This window comes from Heliangelus exortis, chromosome Z (genome assembly GCF_036169615.1).
Source record: "Heliangelus exortis chromosome Z, bHelExo1.hap1, whole genome shotgun sequence".
Taxonomy (NCBI): Eukaryota; Metazoa; Chordata; class Aves; order Apodiformes; family Trochilidae; genus Heliangelus; species Heliangelus exortis.
This window is the reverse complement of record NC_092454.1, coordinates 52,662,140-52,681,568: the sequence shown is the minus strand read 5'-3', so window position 1 is coordinate 52,681,568 and position 19,429 is coordinate 52,662,140. Positions and strand designations below refer to the sequence as shown.

At 37.1% G+C, this 19,429-nt stretch overlaps 1 protein-coding gene across 4 annotated transcripts in view; it reads right to left on the bottom strand.

The window, feature by feature from the left end:
- Positions 1-6,533: 6,533 nt before the first annotated feature.
- CENPK (centromere protein K) overlaps positions 6,534-19,429 on the bottom strand; it is a 21,192-nt gene continuing 8,296 nt past the window's right edge. For 2 of the 4 annotated variants that reach the window (XM_071731727.1, XM_071731729.1), the window contains exons 5-11: positions 16,944-16,990; positions 16,379-16,465; positions 15,489-15,571; positions 15,273-15,371; positions 14,874-15,018; positions 10,570-10,620; positions 6,534-7,581 (exon numbers count right to left, since the gene is read on the bottom strand). In XM_071731727.1, the coding sequence (XP_071587828.1) occupies positions 7,423-7,581; positions 10,570-10,620; positions 14,874-15,018; positions 15,273-15,371; positions 15,489-15,571; positions 16,379-16,465; positions 16,944-16,990 (671 nt within the window). In that variant the 3' untranslated portion in view covers positions 6,534-7,422. Of the gene's footprint in view, positions 7,582-10,569; positions 10,650-14,873; positions 15,019-15,272; positions 15,372-15,488; positions 15,572-16,378; positions 16,466-16,943; positions 16,991-19,429 lie in introns of all 4 variants that reach the window. The other 2 variants (XM_071731730.1, XM_071731728.1) reach the window with 2 other exon arrangements.

Sequence of the window (19,429 nt, the reverse complement as noted above, 5' to 3'; positions counted from 1 at the left end):
AACAGGCAAAGTATTAGTATTTATGGAAGTCTTAATTCCAAACAACCACCTGTTACTTCAGACATGCACAGTGGAAAAAAATAACAGAAAAGTTACCCAACTCTGTATTTAGATGTGCTCTTCAGCCTTCCTTATTGTTAGAATATTAACTGGTTTTGTTGGAAAAGACCTTTACGATCATGAAATCCAACTGTAAACCTAGCACTGATAAGTTCACCATTAAACCGTGCCCCTTATCACGACATCTACATGTTTTTTAAATACCTCCAAGGATGGTGACTCCACCACTTCCCTGGACAGACAATACCTTCAGTAAATAAATTTTTCCTAATATCCAAGATGCAACCTGGTGCAACTTGAGCCCATTTCCTCTCATCCCCTCACTTGTTAGGTGGCAGAAAAGATCAAAGAACAGATCACTACATCCTCCTTTGAAGAAGTTGTAAAGAGTAATAAGGCTCTTCTCAGCATCCTCTTCTCTAGACTAAACAGTCCCAGCTCCCTCACTGCTCCTATAGCTTGTGCTCCAGACCCTTGACCAGCTTCATTGCCATTCTCTGGACTCAATCCAACACCTCCATGTCCATCTTGTAGTGAGGGGCCCTAAAACACAGTACCTGATGTGTAGTCTCCCCAGTGCCAGGTACAGGGGAAAAACCACCTCCCTAGTCCTGCTGGCCACACAATTCCTGACACAAGCCAGGATGCTGTTGGCCTTCTTGGCCACCTGGGCACACTGCTGGCCCATGTTCCTCTAGATATTGACCAACACTCCCAAGTATTTCTCCATCCAGCAGCTACCGGCCACCCTTCCCCAAGCCTGTAGTGTTTCAAGGGGTTGTTGTATACAAGAGCCATAGCCTTTCCCTTTTCTACTAAGTGGGTCACCTTGTCACTGAAGATCAGATTTGTCAAGCAACACATACCTTTCAAAAGCCCATGCTGGCTGGGCCTGTTTGCCTTTTTCTCCAGTACATGCCATGTGATGCTACTCAAGATTATTTGCTCCATAATTTTGCCCACCACTGAGGTCAGACTGATGGGCCTGTAATTCCCTGGATCCTCCTTCCTGCCTTTCTTGTAGATGGGGGTCACATTTGCTAACCTCCAGTCAACTGGAACGCCCCCGGTTAGACAAGACTGCTGGTTGGTGTTGGAAAGTGACTTGGTAAGCACTTCTGCCAGCTCCCTCAGTACTCTTGGGAGGATCCTATCTGGACCCATAAACACGAAGACACACCTGTGTGTGTCTAGATGGCACAGCAGGTCACCAGCCATCTCCCCTTGGATTATGGGGGCTTCATTCTGCTTCCTGTCTCTGCCTTCCAGCCCAGGGGCTGGATACCCAGAGAACTGGTCCTGCTACTAAAGACTGAGGCCTCAGCCTTTTCATCCTTTGTCACTGTGTTTCCTCTCACATCCAATAAAGGAGCCATCCCTTAGCTCTCCTTTTGTAGCTAATGTATTTCTGCAAACATTTCTCCTTGTCTTTTACAGCAGTAGCCATCAAGTTCTACTCGGGCTTTGGCTCTTCTGATTTTTCTCCCTGTCTAGCCTAATGCTATCTTTGTAGTCCACCTGAGGTGCCTACCCTTGTTTTCAACCTTTCCTTTTTTCCCCCTCTGAGTTCCAGCCAAAGCTCTCTGTTAAGCCAGGGTGGTCTTCTTCCCCACAGGCTCATCCTCTGGCACATGGGAACAGAATGTTCCTATAACTTTTTCCTTCTTAAACTTTGAACAAGAGTCAGTCTTTCCTGTACTACTCCTTTGCCCTTCAGAACTGTCTCCCAAGGGACTCTCTTAACCAGTATCCACAACAGGCCAAAGTAGGCCCTCTGGAAATCCAAGGCGGCAGTTCTGCTGATCCCACTCTTCTCCAAGGATTGAGAAGTCTATAATTTCATGATTGCTATGCCCAAGATGGTCTCTCACATCATGCACAAGCCTGTCTTTGATCACAGGCAACAGGTTCAGTCTTCCCTAGTTGGCTTCCTCACCAGCTGTGTCAGGAAGTTATCTTCCACACACTCCGGGAACCAAAGTAGGTGATACTGTTGATAGAAGATCCCATTCCAGGCTTTTCTCACAAAGATCTGTTATTCATTACAGCCTTAAATTTCTTCCATTTATTCACCAGATTTTTTTTTCTAGTTGCTACAGCTACCACCTATCTCTGTTTCACTCAAAACCAGTTTCCTTTAAAAAGTGATGCTACACTTTAAACCATGAGAGAAAATGGACGATCTCTTTCTACAGCTTCTCTTCTGCTGTAGTAATTAATTGAGCTATATTGAAGTTTTGGGTTCTCAGCACATCCCAAGCCTAAGCCAAAAGGCTTTCTGGAATGCAATGATACTTCAGAGATGCAGGGGGATCTCAAGGAATATTTATCTATAGCTTCTCAGGGTCCAACAATTATCAGGATAGCTGCAGAAACAGCTGACTGCCAGTTTTCTGTAATAACCACTCTTGAATCTAAATTCTATAAACTTGCATATTTGAAAAAGTTGTTCTTAACTACTACAACACATTTTATCACAGTGAGTGCCATAAGTAAATATAAAGCTTTACATTGATTTATTTTGCTTAAATATTTTCTCGATAATTTACTTGAATGAGATTTGATTTTGTGTTATAAAAAATAATTGATATTGCATCTTCTTCTCTAGAGGCTGCATATATAGACTATCATATAATTTTCTCTGTGGTTTTGGGGTGGGGTTTTTTTGGGGGGTGAGGTGATGTGTGTTGGATTTTTTGTCTTTTTAAACCTAGGGAAGCTGCTCAATACTTAACATTTCTGCTTCAGCTTACCTGTGTGACCACTGAAGCAGGCACCCAGGGTCAATGAAATATTTGGACTTTGTAAACTAAGTAGTAAGGTGAAAGGATAGCAGAATACGATGTATTTTAAAATGAAAAAAATTCTAACAAGATAATGCTAGAAAGCAAAGTTGAGAAATGTAGCTATTTGAATGATTAAAAATACTGAAAACTAAATGTATATAAATTAGACATAAGAGCTAGATTTTGAACAGTGGAGTGTAGTTAATTAAGTAGTATAATAGAAAAAAAAGGTCAATATTCATGCACAACAGCACACACTGGGTCTATACGCATGCCTAATCACCAGTTGTGTGGGTAAAATGAACATTATTCACTCAAAAACATGTAAGATAGTATCACTTTTTTTGCTTAACATTTAGTAGGGCTAAAAAAGGCAATTATGCTAGAACATAAATTGGATTGGTTCCCTCTTCCTCCCCCAAGTGTCCTTATATCATCTTGTAAAGTGGTGATGTGAAATACTCCTGTTGATTCTTGTTCAGGACCTTCATAGTAATTTTTACCATATGTAAGACCTAACTGAAAACAAAAACCAGCCTGGAAAAAACTCAACCAAAAGAAGCCAACCAAACAAAAAAACAGCCAGATTTCAGTCACTGTATTTCATTTCTTTATCTAGGAAGATGTCCTTGTCTTCCTGTATTATGACAGCTGTGTCGTACAGGTGATGGAAAGCCACATCAGAATTAAAAACAAAATGCAAAGGCAGTGGAGGTAGGGATAATAAATCTTGTGAAGATTACAGAGATCTGTCCTGGGAGTGCAGGGCATCAGGAAACCAGGACACAGCTGGAGCTGAACTCAGCTAGGAACGTGAAAAATAGTAAGAAGGGCTTCTTCCAGTATATAGGACAGCAAAGGAACATGAAACTGCAGCTGGGGAGACCCAACTGCAATAGACATGGAGAAGGCTGAGGTACTCAGTAACTTTTTTACTCATTCTTCACAAGCAAGTCTTCTAGCACTGCTGACCAGTTCACAGAATCCAAAGGTGGGGGCTCGGAGACTGAAGTACTGCTCACCATAGAACATCAGTTTTGAGACAATCTGAGGAAACTGAGGGTACACAAGTCCATGGGACCTGATGAGATACACCTGTGGGTCCTGAGGGAAGTGGCAGATGAAGTTACTAAGCCACTATACATAATACTCGAGAAGTCATAACACACTGATGCATTTCCCAGTGACTGGAAAAGGGGTAACATAATTATTTTTTAAAAAGAGGAAGATGTGGGCAACAGCAGACCCATCTGTCTCACCTCTGTGCTGGCAAGGTCATAGATCTTCATGGAAACTATGCTAAAGCACAAGGAAAAGAAAGGTGATTGGTGACAGCCAGCACAGCTTCCCTAAGAGCAAACTGTGCCTGACAAATTTGGTGGCCTTCTATGACAGAGTCACAGCACTGGTGGGTAAGGGAAGAGCAACTGATGCCATCTTCCTGGACTTGTGTGAAGCATTTTACACTGTACCATACAATATCCTTGCCTCTTAAATTGGAGACACCTGAATTTAACAGGTGGACCACTTGGTGGATCAGGCTGGATGGTTGCACTCAAAAAGCTGCTTGATGTTTTGGCAAAGTCTGGATATCACTACAAGTGGTATCCCTCAGGGGTCCATAATGAGACCAGTATTAACATCTTACAGGGGAACATGGATTGACCTCAAGTGCACTCCTAACAGGTTTGCAGGTGACATCAAACTTTGTGGTGTAGTTAACAACTTAGAGGGAATGGATGCTATCCAGAGTCACCCTGATAGGCTGGAGAGGTGAGTCAGTGCAAACTCATAGAAACATAGAATCATTAAAGTTGGAAAAGATCTCTAAGATCATCAAGTCCAACCATCAACCCAACACCATAAGCCAAATAAACCATGTCCTCAAATGATGTTTAACACCTCCACCACCTACCTGGGCAGCCCATTCCAGTGCCTGACTACTTTTTTAGTAGTTTTTCCTACTACCCAATCTGAACCTCCTCTGGCACAACTTGAGTCCGTTTCCTCTCATCCTATCACTGGTTACTGGTGAGTAGAGACTAACCCCACCTCTCTACAGCTTCCTTCTAGGTAGTTCTATAGAGCAGTAAGGGCTCCCCTCAGTGTCCTCTTCTTCAAAATAAACAATACCAATTTCCTCACCCACTTCTCGTAAGAGCTGTGCTTCAAGCCCTTCACCAGCTTCTTGTCTGGACTAGCTCCAACACTTCAATACCTTTCCTGTAGTGAGAGGCCCAAACCCAGAGTACTTGATGTGTGGCCTCACCCCTGTGCCAAGTACAGGGGAGCACCACCTCCCTAGCTCTGCTGGCTGCAGTATTCCTGACACAAGCCAGGATGCTGTTGGCCACCTGGGCACACTGCTGGCTCATGTTCCTCTGGATGTCAGCCAGCACCCTCAGGTCCTTCTCTGCTTGGCAGCTTTCCAGCCACTCCTCCCTAAGCCTGTAGCATTGTCTGGGGTTGTTGAGACCAAAATGCAGGACTCAACACCTGGCGTTGTTGAACCTCACACTGTTGACCTTGGCCCAATAATCCAGCCTGTCCAGGTCCTACTGTAGAGCCTTCTGACTCTCTGGCAGATCAACATTCTCACCTAATTAAAACTGTCAACTGCAAATTTAGGATTAACATGATCTCTCATCCAGATGACTGATAAAGATATTAAAGATGGGTCCCAACACTGAGCCCTGGGAAACACTGTGACCAGCCACCAACTGGATGTAACTCCATTGACCACAACTCTCTGGGCTTGGCCATCCAGACAGTTTTAAATCCAGCACAGAGCTGTCTCTGCCATGAGCTGCCAGCTTCTCTAGAACACTGTGGGAGACAGTGTCAAAGGCTTTACTGAATTCTGGAGGAAGACAACATCCACAGCTTTTCCCTCATCCCCTGGTTGGGCCACTTGGTCAGAGAAGATGGTTGGCCAAGCAGGACCTGCCTTTCATATACTCACAGTGGCTGGATGTGAGCTCCTGGTTGTCCTGCACCTGCATAGTGAGCTCATTCAAAATGAATGGCTCCATAATCTTCCCCAGTACCAAAATCAGGCTGACCAGGCCAAGTGTAAGGAACTCCATGTGGTTTGAGACAAGCCTCTGTATCAGTAGGCTGAGGGATGAAGCAATTGAGAGCAGCACGGAAGGACTTTAATGTACTGCTAAATGAAAAGCTGGACATGAGCCAGCAATGTACACTCAACAGATCTGAAAGTCACCTAGATCCTGGGCTGCAACAAAAAACAGCATGGCTACCAGGTAAAGGATTCTGCACCTCTATTCTGCTCCTGTAAGATCCCACCTGGAGTTGGGGCTGTTCATCCTGAAGGCTCTAGAGACCTTGGAGCATATTCCAGTACTTATATGGGGGCCCACAGGAAAAGGGACTCTTTATCAGAGAACGTAGTAACAGTTTCAAATGGTAAGAGTGGAAATTCAGACTAGATATTAGGATGGAGTTCTTTTGGTGTGACACTGGAACAGGTTTCTCAGAGAAGTTGGAGATGCCTCATTCCTTTAGTGTTCAAGGTGACGTTGCATGGGGTTTGGAGAAAGCTGGTCCAGTGGGAGATGTCTCTGCCCAAAGCCAAGGGCTGGAACTGGGTAATCTTTAAGGTACCTTCCAACACAAACCATTTTCTGAACAATCATTGAAGTTCCTACTTCAATAAATTTAAGCCTGTTTAATAAAAAGCATTTTATTTTTCAAGGTTATAGTCACTATAGATATGCACAAGTAGAATTTCCAGATTCAGTTCTGGAGTTAATTTCAGAATATTGGTGTAAAATTGGACAAGTTATCATTTGTGCACACACAGACTACAATAACAAGAGCTATAGAAAAGCAGATTGGGATGACAAAGAATGCCAGCATTTTTTAGAAGACCACTATCAATTGACACAGTGTAGAAATTGTAGAAATTAAAAGAATAGAGGTCTGCTATAGGCCTGAAAAAATAGATCTGAAAAAGTGGAAACAAATACTGCAGGTAAATATAAAATAACACAACATGAGCTGTTTAGGAAGCCTGCAGTTGTAGAGTTCCACACTCAATACAGGCAGTTTCCCTTTGCATAAAAAGATATGTCAGCTTTTGTTAAGTATTTATCTTAGAAGCAAATAAATTTGTTTGCAGGGACTCTGGGAAAAACCCAAACACATCCGTGAGGTGATATTTTACTGTTAATTCCAAGTATCTGCAAGGCAATGTAAAGGAGACACCGAGTTATTTAAAATTTTGCCTCTACCAAATGCAACAAAATACTGAAGAAAATTAAGAGAGTTAAAACTAACATTAGACATATTTATTGTAGAAAATACTTCAGAAGTAACAAGGATGGTTAATATACTATACTTTGTCTATTACCTAAACCTGCATCTCATTAGAGCAGCTGAAAAAACCCTCCACAAAGCAGATCTCTGCATCACTTGCTAGAAAACTGAAAGACAACTGTAAGCATGAGCAGAAATTTTTGCCTTTTTGTATTTCACACTGGCCAAATATATTTTGTAGCGCCCAACAAAGTACTGGTGCTTCACTTTGTTTTAAAGGGAACACCTGTATGTCACACTAGATGTGAAAGGCCTCTAGGCGTATTCTGTTTGGATCTTCTGGATGTCTCAGGGCAATCCCACACCGCAGCAGCAGCTCAATGTAAGGTGGCCAAAATGAGTCCTCAATTGTTACAAAGGGGTCGTGTGGTGTGCGCATTAATTTGTTTACAAGAATCTGGAAGAGCAAAAGGATAAGACATAGGAAATTAACAAAAACCCTTTATTTTTTTCCTCCACCCAAATTTATACAAACTATTGCAGTGAAGTACTTATGCAGGCAAAATAAGAAACAAGACTGCAGGTGAAATACAAGACCTGTTCACGGTAGAAGTAAACTGAGGAACTTCGAATTAACTTAATTACATCTTTATGTAAAAATTAGAACCACAATTGTCCTTTTTAAACTAAGTCTTTCACCATTGATCAAAAATCTAGTGGGTTTTAGATAGTGTAACTGTAAATACCTAGAAGTCTGAAAACAAAGGTGGTAAATGCTCATGTAATTCATAGTTAAATCAGTATCTATTAAATTAAGACTAAAAAAGCAATAAATAAGAGGGAAAACCAAATTTTTTGGGAATTACTTGCCTCAAAACCATGACTTAGTATCAACAAATTACTGTCCCTCACTCAGATTTTAGCAGAAGAGAATGTCCATCCTACAATTTTCTAAATTTCATCTCACTAATAAGCTAAAAAAAAAAAAACAACCCACACCCAAAACACAAACTGTCTCAGACTGGAAAGAATTATTTTTCCTGTATTTTATTTCCCTCTTTAGGTAGTGTAAGAAATAAGTAAGTTTGAGCCTGTGAGAAGTTAAACATCCTAGTCCTACATAAACATCCTAGCACTACATTTGCTCATGAAATCTTTTCACTCATCTCATAAATGGATTATCCAAATTCTGAGTATCACTTCTTGCTTGGGCAAGAATTCACCTTCTGTTGAAGCTTCCTTACTTCTCCTTTGTTCCTTATCTAAATAGTAAATACTTTTTCATTATTTAAATATAGTTATGGAATTAAAAACAAAGATCAGTTTTGACAGTCTTTTTATGTTCTTGGAGACCTCATCATATTGCTCATGGGGAATACTGCAGACATTACATCTTAAATAATCTTACACAACTCATGGTGTTCTCTATCCATCCCAGATTATCTCATCACTCTAGTCAGGGCTTTGGAATTTTATATCAGGTGCAAAAATATTCCGGTGGCATCCTTACTGCTAAAGAAAAACTCAAAATCCTCACACCAGACTCAACTATTTTTTTCAGCCATTGCTGATAAAAAAAAAAAAAAAGCACCCCTCTCCTTTTCAGAACATTCTGAACATTTATTCCAGTTTATGTCTTTTGTACTTAACCTGCCCCAGTTCTAACTATTTACTCAAAATGTTCTCTTTCAGAATAATTGTTATTTAGTGTTTTCTGACAACTGATATTCCAAAACAGCCTCTAAGGCTGTAACTTACATATATCTGTATTGTAAACAGCCTTTCAAATCTTAAACTAGTTCACTAAATTCTCAATCAGAAAGGAGTAGTCCTCAGACTGCTTAAAAGGAAAAGAATGACTACATTTATAAAAAATTACAGGTCATTACTGAAATAAAATGTAGTATAATAAAAATCCTAATGTTTCCATGAGAAAAATCTGCTGCTTGCTTACTACTAATATACATAAATCATATGAATGTATATACTTTGCTTGTCAGAATGGTTTTATTAGAAATATACAATTCCATTATTTAACAAAACAGGGAGATTCAGGAGGCACAGTTAGGAACAGTGATTGCAGTGATTGCAATTGCAGTGATTGCAATTCTGTGAACAAATTACGTTTTTACAACTGCAAACCCTAAACCTGTAATTTTAATGCAAAGACAACTTTGCACTTGTCTCTTTAAGAATATCTGTATCTAAGAAAACTATTTGAAATATAACAGGCTGTTGACGCTAGAACCAAGTTGCTCAACCAAAAAAAAAAAACAAAAAACAAAACCACAACTATAAAACAAAGATAAGGGAATTTGATAGTTTATGCCAAGATAGTTAAAATTAAAAGTAAGTCTGAATTCTTGTTCATCCAAATAGAGTCAGACATGAGTTGGATATGTTCACATTTTGAGGAGATTAAAAGTGTCAGAAAAATATGAAGAGCAACTTTAGAGAATTGTAAGAACTTTAAAATTTTAATTCCATAGGGAATGTGGCTATTTTAAGTTCTTATCTGTTTGCAAACTCTGCCTAATTTGGCATTAAAAGGCATGCTGACATACTTGAAGCATGTGAAATGATTTTGGTGATGTAAACCTGAAGTCTGCACTTTAGTTTAAAGTACAACAATGTCATGGTGACCAGATCAGAGTATTTTAATACAACAAAGTTGTTATTCATCAAGTTTTCCCTCAGGAAAAAAAAAACTTCTTACCCGCCAGGGAGTTCTTACACACAGAAGCTTACAACTCCCTGAAGAGTGCAGATGAGGGAGAAATGGGAAATTTCCCTTCTCATGCCACATTTAAGACAAACAGCAACAATTCTACTGAAAAGCTTTAATATTACTTCAAAATTATGCTTTGCTTTGCAGTGCAAATGCATAAACTGCAATGTGATTAAAAATACACGCTAAGCAATACTAGCATACTTATAAAATTGATTAGTAATGCATGAATCAGATTAAGTGATTTCCTTATATGACATGGTAATCCAGTTAATAAACAAGACTAAACATTAACTGATCCTTCTATAGCTGTTACAGTATTGTATTTCAGAAATAATTTTATTGAAACATTAGAAAAAATGGGATGAAATGCAACAATCTGTATTTTTGTTCAATGTAAAGGTTTTCTCCCTTAATATCAGCCACTAAAGCTCGTAAAACATCTTTAAAATAATAATTATAAAATTAAAAAACAGGCATAATAATTCTCCATCTTAAACCGAAGAAGTAGTTATCTAAATTATTGCCACATCTCTCGTAAAAAAACAGAGGTTTAATTTGATAGGAATTCAACATAGAAATCAGACAACATTCTTAAACATGCTATTTTCCAATTAACAGTCTTAACATTATGTCATTACCATTATTTATCTTAATATAACATGGATCCAAACACTGGAAAATCCCCCAAATCTCCTCAAAACCAAACTATCTTACCTCTAAAATTTCATGCAGCGTTATCAGTTCTACAGCTGGCTCTCCAGAATTCTGCAAAAACAACCACCCCCCAGACAAAACTAAGGAGTCAGAAAAGCACATTTATTGACAAAGAAAAATAATCACACAATTATTTGACAGCACAATATACAACTGACAAACACTTAAATTTAGTCATGACAAAACCACAAGGTATGTAGTACTTAAATCACTCATCTACCTGTTCAATATTATACACTTTATAATACTATTTTTAAGTTAAGTATCTACATGGGTTTACACTTAAATAAACCCAAGTTCATCATATTTATAAATGTAGTACAGTGCAAAACACTTTATGAATATGATCTGTTAGAAACAATTATTTTTCTTAAGATCTTAGGAAAGATCTTAAGAAAACTGTTTACCGTGCAAATTTGACACAGCCTGAGACTTGAGTTCATAGAGCCTGAGTATTTTTCACAATTTGCTGAAGAATGTTTACTTTTACTGACTCCAAGCAAAAAAATGGCCAAGATTAAGGGATACAATTGTAACTTTTTAAAAGACCTTGGTAAAATACAATTTGTACAGCAATACATTAGAAATTTACTTGCTTTCATTTGTGACATGCAAATATGCCATTTATATGGATTTCATAGGCAGCAATGACAGCATAACTGCTTGTGCATACTGAATCCAAATTTATTTTTCAGTTTTACCCCTTTTCCCCTTCTGCTTCACATTCAACAAAATACAGGAGATAATACAACCCTGGTGGCTGCTTACTTGGCCCTGCTGCTCAATATGTCAATTTAAGTCCCAAAGTATTGGCCAGCATGCAGCATTTGATCCATCAGCTCCACTTCCAGAGCAGATGAAGAACACCAGAAAAAGAAAAATGTGTAGAAGGCAAGTTCTGGTTCCATATTTGCAGACACAATTCTTAATATTTTCACCTTCAGAAAACCACAAATGGAACATACTGACCGCTCCATGGAAACCTTACAGACCATGGAGCTAGGGCTCAACAATACCCACCTTTGTGCCTTTATTTTCATACTAGGCTGAGGAAATAAAACATACACTGAGGAGCTGCAAAAACTTTGTTAAGATACTTTGCTGCTTCAGCTGCTGTACCTCCCTGGCCAAAAAATATTACTTCCCAACTTAGGTAGGGGATCAATATTCATGTTTCCAATTTGAAATTAGGTTATGACCTCAGAAATCACGAAAACTGATATAGAAAGAATAAAACCCTAAGAATATTAGTTTAAAAGTGGTTTACACTCTCATAGAGATAACGAACATGCTTTGTTAGTTTTATAATGTAACTTGAATATATTCTTTTGGAACATTATTTACATATTTTAAGTTTCACCAATAAAATGCATGAATTAATTATGCTTAGCCACTTCTCAGCAGGATGCTCAGGATTTATTTAACATGAAAGGTCCTTTTACTCCCTTAAGTGACATAGACTGACATAAAGAACACTTCTCAACATATAAATTTTATTATTTCTTATCTTGAAAAAAGTGGGGTTTTAATCTGAGATTTTAAAGGCAGGATAACTATTACCTCAATCACTGCCTGTGCTAATGGTATTGGGCCATGGCAACAGAGGCTCACCTGGGCCACTTGTGATTCAAGTCTTTCCTCCCATTCCTACTTGCAGGTGCTTGGTGAAAGAGGAGTGGAACCAACACAGCTGAGGCCTGGAGCACTCCACAGTACTCTGTACTTGTGGCCTCGGGTGTCAGCCCTGCACATCTGCCCTCACACAGAACTACTGAGAACACAAGAAGCTTCCGTGAAGGGAAGCAAAGTCACTGATGTACAGTTAGGAAGGTCAGTGCTTCCAGAGCGTTGGACAAAGCCTGATAATAAATGAGAATTATGTGTTCCCCACAAACCAACGTAGCAGCAAATTTCATTGCTAATGCCCTCAATTTCTATTTCTGACACAAGAGCAAACAATATAGGTGAAAATGGCTTGTCTCTTCTGCTTTCACAGTTAATCACTTAGATGCAAATTCTGGGGACCTACTGTTGAGCTGCTGAAATCCAGCTGACTAAACAGATACAGAAGAAGGTATGACTTCAAGAGGAGCAGAAAAGAAGGAAAAATCTTTTCAGAAAGTTAACCATGTTTAAGAGTTCAGGAAATGTATAAAAATAATAAAACTACAACAAGACAAGATGTTGCTTGGAAATTTATCAAAACACATTTTACATTTAGGTAAAATAAGATAAAAAGGTAGAAGATGAGCTTCTGTGAGCAGGGGAAGAGCTCAATTATTCCAGACACCCAGGTGATTTTATTTTATAATATATATTTTTTAAAGATTTTAATAAGGAGGATTTAATGGAAAAGAGATGAAGGCAGGCTAACTAATAATACTTTCTGACAGTCTAACAGAGACTGAGAAAATTCAAGCAGTTCATTTTGCTCTAGGGAGAAGTTTTATAAAAATTCTCCCTCAGAATTCTGAAACACACACAAGAATTCACTGTTTATTTTATTTAAAACACAGCTGATGCAACCATGAGCAACTTGCTCAATTGTGACATGGGCACTACTGTGATGGTGTTAGAATGCAAGATCTCCAGACATCACTTCCAGCCTTAAATGGAAGCAAGTAAACTGCTGTAACTCATCACAGGAAATATATTTTAAAGGAAACAATAATGATATATATATGTATTTATATACATAGGGAAAAAGGACAATCACTTAAAATGCATCTGAGAAGACCATTAGTGTCTGTTCTAGAACAACTGTAAGATAAGAAGAAACAGCAAATAGGGAGATAACAGATCAGGCCAAATTCAAGAAATACATGACTGAAAGATGATGGTTAATTAAATTCCTTTAATTTCTTAATGTTGGAACAAAATGTATCACATTTTAGCAGCAGGAAAACTGGAAGGCATTGAAATGCAAAAGATTTAAGATATAATAGAAAACATTTGAAGAGGGTGGAGTAAGACTTAAAATGGACATCAAGCCTTGAAGTCTTCATTTGTTATCTTTTATGTGCAAAATATGTACTGCTTTGCAAAACAAACTTTTTTTTATTAAAAGCTCAGGGTTCATCAGTGGGAAATAAAAGTGATTATAAGACAAGAGTGCAATTGGTTCGCTTTTGTGATATTGGGAGCTAGCAATCTTGTTTATAAAACTGTTTTTTACCATGTTCAAAAAAAAAAAAAAAGAACCAAATAAAAAAACCCCACAAAACATTACTCTAAGTGGAAGCAAATATAGAAATTTGGTATTATTAGGATAAGCTAGGGAATGAAACAAAACCTTACAAGAGAAAAACAAAAAATAATGGCTAGTTCAATTAGCAAAACAGAGAAAGAGGGAATATAAGATTGCTGACTATAAATGTATCAGGAGGAATAAACACAAGAAAAAGAGTTTGTTCTAAGAACAATACTTATAAGTATTGTATGGCATAAGAATATATGGATCTGTGTTAGGCATGAATACATTTAGACTGAAAGTTAGGAGAATTTATCTGAAGTACTGAAGTAGTAGAGCAAATCCAAGACAAACAGCAGTAACAAAAATAATTAGTTTTAAAATGGAGCTCATTAAGAATATTAAAGAACTTATATTATGTGGTTGTCTGAAATAACAGCAAAATGTATTAAATAAATAATTTATATTTTTTTTATTCATAAGTCTGTCTGAAATCAAAATCATTCCCTGACGTTTTTTGTAACTGCTCTTTCAAATAGTAATGGTAAGAGGTTTATTTTCACTGCAGACTTTGGATGTATTATGCAAAATACTCCTTGACTGCCTGTTTTCCCTGAAGTTTAAGATAATTTTTGGCCCAGTTGGCCTGAGCAGAAACTGATGGTTAACATTCCAAACTACACTGTAATTATAAACACTTGTCCTTATTATTGTTCCAAACCCATTGTTAGACAATTAAAATTTGCTTTGCCAAGGAAAATATGAATCCACTTTGCCTAGTCCAGTAAAAAAGAAAATGGAACAATTTGGAGTGGTCTCCTCATCACTTCCAAATTTGGCACAGCTTGCAGTTCAGTAAGAAATACAATACATTGCTGTGCACCTCACTGGGTAAAGCATATATGCATTAAAAAAGAAACTATCCAGCTGGGGAAAACCTTAACTACTATAAACCAACCTGAAAAATGCCAATTTAACCTAAAGGATCAGCTGTAAGAACAATACTTATTTCAAAATACAACTGCAAATTCTGTGCTAGCAACTTTAAGACGACATTGCATTTAACTAAACAAAGTAAACATGCCAACTTTAATAGTTACTAAGAAAATATTACCTTACTGTTTTTAGTGCTTCTAGTTTTGTCTGGAAGGGGAAAATGTTCTTCTAGGAATTCACCCAGAGCATTCAAAAGTTCCTTCTTATACATACTTAATTTCTTCTCTTGATGTTGCAGCTCACGTAATACTCTGCTATTCAAACTATTAGTAAAAATAAAGAAATACAATATCAAAGTCAATAAAATAATCTAGAAGTTCTTCATGCAAAAATTGCTTTAAGTTCAAAATCTTAAATCACAGTATATAGGCAAACAGTAGCAATATTTTCTATGTTTCAAATACAGGCCACAGAGCGATTATTTTATCTATTTAAAAAAACCAAGGAGCTTCTATTTAAGAGCTTGCTTGCTCGTTGCCAATACTTAAATGCTTCAATATAAAACTGAAACAAATACCTTGTTCTGGAAAGTTTTTTCGCTTCATTGTTTTTCTCTTTTTCAATTTCATTAAGAGCATCTAGCACCAGCTTCTGTTCTTCATGCCACTGCTGTTCTCTTTGAAGCATGAAAAGTAAGAAATGACAGAACAGATAAATAGTTTTCCTGGTAAATAAAAAAAAAAGTGTGTTAAAAAAAGCTTGCAGCACTTAAAAGTCAAAATTATTGTATTACCTTTTCAGATCTTCCTCCAGTTTTTCATTCCTTGACTGAATTGTTGACAGCACCATTTCAAGATCTTTTTTTACTTTCTGCAGCTGTAAGTAAGTAAAAATAAAGCTAGAGTTTCCAGATAGCCCAGTCTGCAGCACTGATTATATGTAAGGTTACAGTGGTAAATGTGGTAAAGAAAGCCCAAATTATCTACAATTTCTTGAAAAATATTGCTAGAATGACACTTCTTAAAATCCAGTTGGATCTATTTAAAATATTACTGCCACCAGCCAGTTACTCATTTGTGTCTTAATGAAACTCCGTAAAACAACATGGTTGATTTTACCTGAAGCAGGTTATGGAGCACACACATGAACTGCTCATCAGATGAAATACCAAGGAGAAAACATCTACAGCACCAAGCACTGTGGTGTCTGAATCACTGCAGCTGTTTGCAAGAACGAATCTGTGCTGATTGCACCAACATAGAATGTCTAGCACTCAGAAAACAAACATGCTGCAAAGAAAGACTAATTGTATCCATGAACTAAATGGTTGTTAGTGCTGTGAACATATTTGGGAGAGGAAAGAGGAAGAAATAAAACTACTGCAGCCAGAAGTTACATGTGCTACTGAAGACAGCAAACAGCAGGCTCTCAATGCACTGGGTCTTCTAGTGTATTAAGTTCTGCAAAGTAGATGTTCAAATGGGTTTTTTAATACAAACCTATGATTTGGATATATTTTGTCTCCTTCCATGCAAACTATGAGAACTTTTATACTTAGGTCAAAGAAATAAAAATGTTGAAAATATTCAACAGAAGCAAATATGCTCTGTATATGCAACATCTGAAAAAAAATTCGAATCTTCAACAAAGTAGGTAAAAAAGGGGATATCAGATCAAACATACCACAGCAGTACAGCAAAGTGAAAGTCTGTAAACAAACAGCTTGTGAGTGAGTCTTAAAAGCAGTTGGGTTCCCTGTTGTGAATGAAACTAAAAGGAGGAAAGCTGTTAGGAAGAAGAAAACCATCATTTTTGTTTTTTTTTTTTTAAAGTCATAGCCACAGAAATATTCTGAGGTCATGTTGCAGATTAATGTCCACTCAATATAGTGTAATTCAACCCCTAAGACATTCCCTATTTGCTTGTTCTTACAAGGCTGGACGACCTCAACAAATTATCTGCAAATTATTTCCACAGAACTCTCAATCTAGGAATACTGAATTTTCTGAGTAATGCCGTATATTGCATTTTTTTAGGTCAACTATGAAATTCTATAAAGTTTTTTTTTAAAGACATTTCATTACAACTAGGAAAGTTTAGCAGTTAGAATAAAGGGAAAGAAATTCAGAAAACAACAATGCATATACATCTTAACATTTTAGCAGTAGTCTGCCACAGGAGTAGCCAAAGAAAAAAGCAACATGTTTTAAAATGAAATTTTATTATCTTAACAAACAAAAAGACTTACCTCTTCTTTTCCCAATGCTAACAGTACATCTAGATTGTCAGAAATTACTGAAAGATAAAATTAATTTTTTTTTCAGTGGAAAATACATACTTGCTTATCCTATAACACAGCCTTGTCAGAAACTTGTGTAGCCTCTAAAAAATGAGTTTGGCTTTCAGAAGTGGTTTAACATGTTGTGTCCTGACAGGCTAACTCATTGCCACTTCTCAGCAAGTTAGATTTATTTGAAAAAAGTGTGGTGTTAGTACCTCTGGGTTAGTTTTTACATGTGAATTAGCTCAGGTACATAATATTAAAATGTAATATACAGTCATAGTTCAAGATGAGCATTTTTCAGTGGGAGGAATTTTATCAACATTACCAACGTGGGCAATGAAATTCTTCCAGTCTTCCAATTCCTAGTCTCCCAAATGTGTGATCAGGATTGTAAAACCTATCAGACTTAAAGAACTTAAAAAAACACGACTGTGTCTACTTTCTGTTCACACCTTCATGTAGGGAGATGAAAGGTCCAACAAGATCAGTATCTTAACTCCAACAGAGAGCAGTAGCAGTGCTTAAGGGAAAGCATAGCACTATTTAAAGACAGGGTGAAAGCACAGTACTATTCCAGGATGGGGTGATGTTTCCCCAGAATGCTTCTGCAAAACACTGATTATAGTTAATGGTTTGGGGTTTTTTTCTGAATAAAAGGTGAATTGTTGTATTTGATAGCTTTTAATGGACTGCAATAAATTTTCAACTCCATGTCAACTTCCAGGACTTAGATAAACATATGACTTGAAAAAGTGAAGCATTTGATTCTGTGAACAGGAGAAACAAAAGCTACTCTAGCAGATTAAAATCTTAATATAATGGGGATATTTTTTGTTCAAAATCAGGCTCCAAATCTCTAATTCTAAAAACAATTACTTCAATAAAAGCTTTTCCTTTCTTAAAAATTCTTAATGCTCTCATAAAACATTAAGCTGTACTGTACTTCGGAGATTTATTTCGTAAGTTTGAACAAGTACTTTTTTTTTAGAAAATAAATGTATAGTTTTTCGAAAAGCTGTAGAATAGTAATTTTAAAAGCAGTGTTTGTTCCAAGATGAAAATCAGCAAAACTATGTAAGTTCAAAAGGCATTAAATTATGTCACCCTAAAGCACGTTTTACTTGCAAATTACTGTCTCTCAATCTTGACACAAAAGTTGAGCACAGTGCTCTCAAATGAAACTTACGGTTTAGAGATGTAGGACCCAGAGGTCTGTGCTACTATTAGAACAAGATTTTTTTAAATGACAGTAACATCCTGTGTAGACAAGATGAAATTAGTCTGCTTTTATTCACATTCACTGGCATATTTGAAGAAACCCATACAGCTTCTCTCTAACGCTTCGTCAACCATGATTATTACAAGTCCTCACTACCTGGAATTAGCAGTTTCTATTACTGGCTCTAACATTTCTTTGTTTCTAGATATCTGATCCTGATTTTGTGCTTCCCATTTAATATTCATATAGTGTAGATATCAGACCAGAAGTAACATCTTTCAAGGAAAGAAACAAGAAAGACTAATTTAGTGAAGGAACAGTGCAGATCTAATGCACTGGGACAACACATTTATGGCAGCCACTACTGTAAAGAACACAGGTTGCACTATCAGTTAAAGCTTTTTCAGTTATGAATCACTATGCTTGCAAAAATTAAATGTCAAACAGAATTGCCTAATGACATGGAATATAATTACTAAGCAAAATACTACCAGATGCTAGCAATGTAAAAGCAACTACTATGCATGTGTTTATACAGAAACTCCTATTAAAACATGAGGAATTTGGCAGAATACTAGTATTTTGCAAAGAAAAACAGAAATTATGCAGACCACAACTGTTTTATATGGTTGCTTCCACTTCCTTATTTTGCAAAGGTAAAAGTTAAATTCTATTTTTATAAGCCAAATTCTTGTTAAAAAGTTTTAAGTCAGCTGATTTAGCAGCTTCAGAGCCACATAAATAGTACCAGAAATTAAGAAAGAACAGGAGACTAAAGTAAAAGCTTTGCAAAAATAAAATGTGCATTGTGGATTCAAGCCTATTTGCCAATATTGTGCCCAAAGAAATGTAGAACTGCCAAGTTATAACCTCTGAAAATAAGGTTTAAAAGTGAAATGCTGACAGGCCCTTATTTACAAGAAATGACCTGGCTGTTACTAAAAGCAGAAACTAAACTAACAAGACAGTCTGACATTCATTCTCTATTAGTAAATCGTGTAAAATTAGTATTTCTGCTATTTCTACTTAGAAAAATTCAGACTGTTTTCAAGTAAGCAATTCCCCCTACAAAACAAACAGTAGGTAGTAAGGAGCAAGGAGGGACATGGAAGCTGTAAGCACAGTAGACTATTTTCATACAAGCACTATAATGCAGCAGCTTCTATTTTCTTCCCTCAGAAAGGTAGTCAAAAAGGCAAAGACCTGACTGCAAAATGTTATTTGCATTATG